The 7,132-nt window shown below is 36.7% G+C and overlaps 1 protein-coding gene across 1 annotated transcript; it reads right to left on the bottom strand.

Moving 5' to 3' along the window:
* On the bottom strand, window positions 1-1,084 carry LOC120724950 (C-C motif chemokine 3-like). The gene is made up of 3 exons (XM_040017488.1): window positions 913-1,084; window positions 410-521; window positions 1-292 (listed from the first exon to the last, which is right to left on the bottom strand). Exons 1-3 carry the CDS (start codon window positions 983-985, stop codon window positions 181-183), a joined length of 297 nt encoding a protein of 98 aa, XP_039873422.1. The 5' UTR covers window positions 986-1,084; the 3' UTR covers window positions 1-180.
* Between the last annotated feature and the right edge of the window lie 6,048 nt (window positions 1,085-7,132).

Raw genomic sequence — 7,132 nt, forward strand, 5'->3', positions numbered from 1 at the left:
TTTCATTTTATTTTTTTATTTTTTTATTTTGCATTTTCAGTATATGTTTTGCTGTACAATAGCTTATACACAGACAAATAAAAGAAAATCAATCTGAAGATTTGATGGTTTGAAAATAGATTCGTACACCAAGAGATCTGCTTGGTTATACTGTTATTAAAATGTTCATTTCACACTCGGTTATGCTGATCTTGGGGTGGTGGCATTCTTCGACTGGATGGATTCAATGATTTTCTTTACCCACTGCATGGTTGGATCAGCACAGAGTTGTTTATCACCCACCGTCTTTAAGCTAAAGCAGAGACAAAAAATTAATGATACTGACAACTTGTATATATTTTTTTAAATATATCTGTAAGCATACTAGATATATACTGGTCTGCTTATTTTGAACTCTGGAGTCACTTACAGCACGCCTTCCATTGCACACCGTTTGTCTGTGTATTCGAAGCTCGTCACTCTGTTGGCTGGAAAACGTTTGTGGAGGAACTGAAAGCAGCATTTTTCTGGACCGAATGTGCCTGAAAACATTATAGAGATATAAAGAACTATTAAAAGAAATCCAAGTGGAAAAATATGTTACTATATCACCGTAAAATTGTCTTTTACAGTTGGCTGTTTTGTGTGTCTGTGAACTTTTCAAAATCACAGGACTATGATTGTTGCAGTAATGTTGTGTTAAAAGGCCTCAGTTCAGTTTGTCTGTATTTTTAAGAATAACAATGTCTTTCATTTTAGCTTTTGTTCATCTAAGACTTCTTTTTTAAATCAGTTCCTTTTTTGGCCTTTCAGCAAACACGATCACGCTTAATTAAAAAAAGTTCAAATGACCAAATTTTGACTTTTGAAAGACAGAAAAGGAGGAGCAATTTGCCCTTTACGAGAAAAATAAGTAGCATGCAGTCATCTTACTGTCAGACGTAACGAGAGACGACAAAAGAACGATGCAGGCCATCAGAATGACGGGGTTCTTCATCATCATCATTTTCTTCTTTGTTGTTGTCCTGCTTGTTTCTGTTTTTCTCTTCGGTCTGCTTGCTCACCTGCACAGCTCGGTGTCTGTCTTCTTTCACACAGCCCCTCTCCCTTTTATTAAGCTGATATCATATGCATGTGTACGCGTGTGCACATACGTGCATGCGTCTCTGTGCAGAACATGTACAAGGTAGCAGAACAAGTTCCATTACAAAAATATATGAGTTGCAACTCCCCAACATGCAAACAAAGTGCGGTTATGTGGTCAGCAGGGGAAAGAAGAATCGGGGGAGGAGGGCAAATGATGCTGTGGTTGAAACCTGTTTCTCTGAAATTGAAAACACAACTTCTCCACCTGAGTCACCTAATGTTGCTGTATGTGTGAGCGTATCTGTACTTGAGCATATGCATAATTGTGCATTCTGCAGATGCATTGCGGTTTTAAGCTTGTCTCATTGTTACAAGATAAGATAAGATGAGTTAAAATAAAATAAGATAAAATTACACATATTTGGGTATAAATGTGTCAGGAAAAATGTCTTAAATAAGTTGTTTCCCGGCCTGATCAAATTTATAGTGTATTTTTTAAGAGTGGCTCTCTTTCAAACTAAAAAAAAAAAATCAGGTTTTGCAACCACAACCTGTCTGCCAGCGGCTTTGTAGCTTTTCTGACCGTAGTGACATCTATTAGAAAGCCTTTTTCTGGCTTATTCACAGCATTTATGACTAAACTGATGCTAATGCAAACTCTTGCTTTGAAATCCAAACACCGGCAGCACTTTATAATAATGCCACACTATTGAGCATTACTACAGTATTAGTAAGTGGTTAATTCATCATTTATAAAGCATTACTCCACTTTCTCATGCGATTTATAAATATAGATATATTATTATGACTATGATTATGACTAAGATTGTGATTATTACTAGCAGTGATGTAGTAATAGTGATAGCTGTACATGGTGTAACCCTTACAAATGGATAAACATATCTTTATTTATAACTGGCACACTAAGGAGAAGTAATTAAGCACTTACTAACACCTTACTAATATCTTACTAATACTTAATAGTGTGACATTATTATAAAGCAGCACCGGATATAAACACTGTTAGGGTGGAGATGAGTGCTGTGGGACTGAAAGGTATGCACAAGAATGGGTTTGTGATTTTAAAATGTTCCGGTTTTTGTACTCGTATCCTGTTCTTAGAAGTTGTTAATGTGTTTTAAAGGTTTTTCAGAGATAACAGGAAACGATGGGATACATATGTTGTAGTTCCTGGTCCCCACTTTACTAACCTGTAAACCACAGGAAGTCCACTGCTCTCTACTGAGATAGCAGCACAGTTTAGGCAATAAATAGCCACCGAAACTCCAAAGTAGGTCAATATCAAACAGCTGCTATGACACATGAGACAAGATCATAATGGAGGTGGTTTTAATGTGTGAAGGAAATTTTAATATCAGGCCAGCATCAGCAAATCACATCTCTGCCAAGTCATATTACTAATTGTTTGATTTTTATCTCAATATTTGGTGATCACATGCTGATGTTATCGGTGTGTCTGAGCTGTTTGCGCAATAAAAATGTGGTTTGGGGTTTGTATTTGTACAATATGTTTAGATACTTTGTTTCTTTCAGTATGTATAGATAAAGATAAAATATCGAGAGGGAAAATCTGAATATATTTAGTATAATTTTAATGAGTTGGGGATGGAAACAAATTTTAAAAAAAGAAAAAAGAAAAAGAAAACCCCCCACGAGGCTGACTTCAGCAGAACTGCACCCTACACTAGCTCGAACTGAAACCTGTGGTTTGAAACAGGCAGGAGTGCATTTTAATATAAATGCATACATGTGCATGTGTGAAACCCAGTAGAGTAACACATCTGCTTCGACAATAGAATTTCACTTATTTGTAACCACCACGGGGGAAATTTTACTGTCATGTATCTAGTCACTGGATCAAAGTTAGAAGGCCTCAAGAGGGTTTATTGTAGATGTACATATAAAGCTTGTGACCAGTAAAAACATAAGACATAAATATAAAATGGCTTTAGATGATGTCCTGTTGTTGTAGACGAAATACAGTCATAAACATTTCAGACTTTTAACTTCAGTCTTTGATGACTCAGGAACGGTTCAAAGTCTAGTTTCTATTTTTTTGGTGACGGTGCAGAAAGGTTTTGTTCCTCAGGAAAGAACCGAAAACCTGCACAAGACATGACATGACATGATATTCGAGACCAGCGAGGTTTTAACGGAAAGTCTGAAGCGGAAAGCCCGCTTGCAGATTGGATTGAAGAGGCGGGACTTGCCAGCACCACAGGTAATGAACACCACAGGTTGTGCTACCTTAACCTCGGAGTTTTCCCCTATGATTTGGTGACAGGAAAAGTCTCCATGTTCAAAGTTCACCTGAGAACAGATTTAAGTGATTTAGCCGATTCAAAGTTAAAGTGTGTGACATGATGTAACGTAACGCCATTAACGTATTACCTCGTTAGGCATCTTTTAAGTTCTGTATGACAAATTTAAAGCAAACTCAGGTTGTGTCTTATTCTGATGTTTGCAAAAGTCACCTTCTATATCTAACATTGAAATTTCAGCTAGATTACCTAAAAACTACCATATTTCATGAACATGATGGATGGTACTATAAACAAATAGATTTTATGAATTTTGATAGAGTGCTAGATTGCTTTTATTTTAAAACTGAAAAAAGGTGTCAGTCTTGCAAGATGAATCCACTCTCTAGGGGATAAACAAAGAAAAGAAGAGGTTTAATGGAAGCGTCGCAAAGAATAATGCATGGATACTTATAGAAAAAGAAGAGGAATGACTGATCACAACCCAGACATGAAAAAAGATGCTAAATGGGTAAAAGCAGAGTGAAGCAAAGCCAGTGGTTTTCTGCTGAGAAAGAAGAATATAGTAAATGACAAACACAGGGACAGATGCAGGAAATCACAACATGAGTAAGGTGCTGAGTCGCCATATTTCAGCATTTTGACAGCGATGTCAAACATCCTGCTCTGAATTATCTGTGGGTTCTCAGTTGGCCTGAGATACAAATTATTTTCAGAGAAGCAAACCACCAAACGACACACACCAAATTCAGTTTTTACCACTACATTGCTGTATTATACACCGACACAGTCAAACACCAGCGACACACCAGGACTTAAAAACAATCCAGGACTCCTTTGGCTTCATTCAAACTGGAACATTAATTTTTTTATCCAAATGAAAGCGATTGCTTAAAAAAAATTATCTGTATTAAAAAAACTTAATTAAAAAAAACCAAAAACAGATGAATGTGTAGTTTCATTGTTGGGGTTTTTACCTTACATTATAACTTGGCTTCAGGCAACTGCTGTTTTGATTTGACATTATATAAATAAAACTGGATTGAATTAAATATATAAACGCCTATCTTAAAAATAAGATGTGTTGCTGACCATTAGGTGGCAGTGAGGATATGTAGAGGTGTTTTTTCTTTGCTCTTTTACATTTTTACGCAGCTCGCAGTGCTGTCCAAAAGTCCGGATCCACCCCTCATTTGTTTATACTTTTCTTCCAAGAAGCCAAACTTTCTATTGCTCAAGTGCTCTTGGGCAACAGTTCTTCAGGTTTTCTGAAAGCCTTTCAAAGTTTGTCTTTGGACATTGGCTAATTTTTCACTCATTTCCAGTCCAGTCCCTCCAACTAAAGACTGACCTGTAAATCATTCAAACGTCAAAACGGCAACAAACTGAAGGGATCAACCGATGTTGTGTCTGCACATAACAGATAACTTATCAAAGAACCAATTTTACATTGTATTTGTTAGTAGTAGCAAAATATAAAGAAACAAGTCTTGATAAATAATTATCACTCAGGTAAGGAAATCCCTGAAATTTGATTATGTTCATCTGGATGTCGTGTTTTAAGTGGGAGAAACATTTTGGCAGTAACCCGACTTCTTCACTGTTAGCTGACTCCACGTTTCCCCAACCTTATAAAAGGCACAATGACTGAAACTAGCACCACTGACTAACAATGGTATTTATCTTAAAAATAAATACAAGACCGTATTTACTTTTAAGGGTATTTTGTATAATTTCATTTTTTTTTTCTATTTTAAAAGGTACTTTAAGAAATGTTTAGTGCAGTAAAAAAAAAAAGTTCTGTTATTTACATTATTGAAACTCATTTTAATATACTTGTCATAATTTGACGTAGTGTTATTATTTTTAGTACAATATATTTTTTTCTATGTGGATCTAGTATATTTGTAGAATTCATTTAATTGTTTAGTAAAACAAACAATGACAATTTAAAAAATAGTGTTTTTTTAAACAGAAAATAAATGTATTCAGAAAAGTTGTACATTTATTCAAATTGTTATGTCTATAAACAGTTATAACCTGTTACTGTAATGCAATACAATAATATAATACAAATAAAAGTTTGAAAAATAAAATAATGAAAATTTAATGAAAATGAGAACTTATTTGACCCTGAAGAAGAGGTCAGAGGTGCAAAGTAATATATCTAGATATTTTAAATTTTTTACGCCGTACTTTCGATGTAAGTTATAAGCAATGACAACCAATTAGTCATTAAGCTGGTTTTAATGACCTCAATGGATGTAATCCAAATTTAATGGATTGTTAACATGACCTCATTCTACACCTCTGCAAAAGTTTTATAAGAATTAACTCAAGATTTTTTGTGAGCTATCGTGTTTACAAATAGAAAGAATGACACACATGAGCCCAGTCAAGAAGAGAAAATTTTAGATGGATTTAATGAGGGCTGGCTCAAGACGTGTGCACAGTACTGTACATTTTTGTTTCTACATTTGTATTTTTATTGTATTTGGAAGAAGCAGATCTAACAGGTACGATGGAGCTTCTGTCAGTACTTAATGCGACTGGTCTGCTAAAAGTTCAGTCATTCAAAATAAATGGTAAATGGCCTGTATTTGTATAGCTTTACTAGTCCCTAAGGACCCCAAAGCGCTTTACACATCCAGTCATCCACCCATTCACACACACATTCACACACTGGTGATGGCAAGCTACATTGTAGCCACAGCCACCCTGGGGCGCACCGACAGAGGCGAGGCTGCCGGACACCGGCGCCACCGGGCCCTGACCACCACCATGCTGTAATTTTATTACAAACTACTGTATGATTGCCCAGTGCACATCCTGTTTCTCTGTTAAGGAAAAAAAACATTTAAGAATCAGCATACACCCTCTCCTCTCTGCACATCCTCTCCTCTCGTCACGGTGATCTTTGACCGCTTCAGATAACGGATGCTCATTTATCAAAGGATACGGCGTTCCCTCAGCGTAGTGGTGCTCCACGACAACGAGTCTGCCTACAGGAAGAAAAAGAAATCCCACTCTGCTTTACACTCAGACATCAAACCCACCATGAGACAATTAAAGGATAAATCAGAACTACAGTGGAGCGGCGGGGACGACTGGTGGGAAGTGACTCTGAGGTAAATTTAGGCCTAAGCAGTGCCAGGAGACACCTCCGTGGGTCTAAAGATGGCAAGAATTTTATTTTTATCGCATTACTTAACATGTAAAAACAGTCGGCCAATACGACTCTCACACAGTAAGTTATGATTAGAATAACTGCCTGTAAAAGTAGCTGAATCAGAAACATCTGTAGGGAGCTGTGTATATCTGCCTTTAGATGATGTGTTTGAGTTTGTGGGAATACTGAAACATTACTGTGGCACAATGCATTAAATCTTGTCTGAACGTGAGAAGTGACTGCAATACTGATGTTTAGCTGCGGTCCACGCCTGAATAAATAAGACCTGCTGTCAGCAGTTGAGTCAGTCTGGTGCCTGCTGTCTCTGAAAAACATAACGTTCCCTGATATCATATCAGAGGATTCCTCATTCTGACATCTCTTATGTAACTCTGACCAAACCTTTGTTTCCACAGACAGTTTGGGTGGGCACGCATCTGAAACAAGATCTCCACACAGAGAGACAGATTTAGCCACATCAATGAATTTATTACATACTTGCCATCATATTTAGCTCGTATTTGACCGCCAGAGGCATTATGATTATTAATGTCAAAGCTAAAAATGGTTTGTCCTGCTTCGCGTCAGATCAAGAAGACTCTAGTCGCACCTTGCC

The sequence above is a fragment of the Simochromis diagramma genome, unplaced genomic scaffold (genome assembly GCF_900408965.1).
Source record: "Simochromis diagramma unplaced genomic scaffold, fSimDia1.1 OVJJ01000802.1, whole genome shotgun sequence".
NCBI classification, from domain to species: domain Eukaryota; kingdom Metazoa; phylum Chordata; class Actinopteri; order Cichliformes; family Cichlidae; genus Simochromis; species Simochromis diagramma.

Coding starts and splice junctions, on each gene's coding strand:
- LOC120724950 (XM_040017488.1), bottom strand. CDS start 985: ATGATGATGATGAAGAACCCCGTCATTCTGATGGCCTGCATCGTTCTT. Junction 522..912: donor GTCTCTCGTTACGTCTGACA/GTAAGATGACTG, acceptor TAATGTTTTCAG/GCACATTCGGTCCAGAAAAA. Junction 293..409: donor TGTGCAATGGAAGGCGTGCT/GTAAGTGACTCC, acceptor TCTCTGCTTTAG/CTTAAAGACGGTGGGTGATA.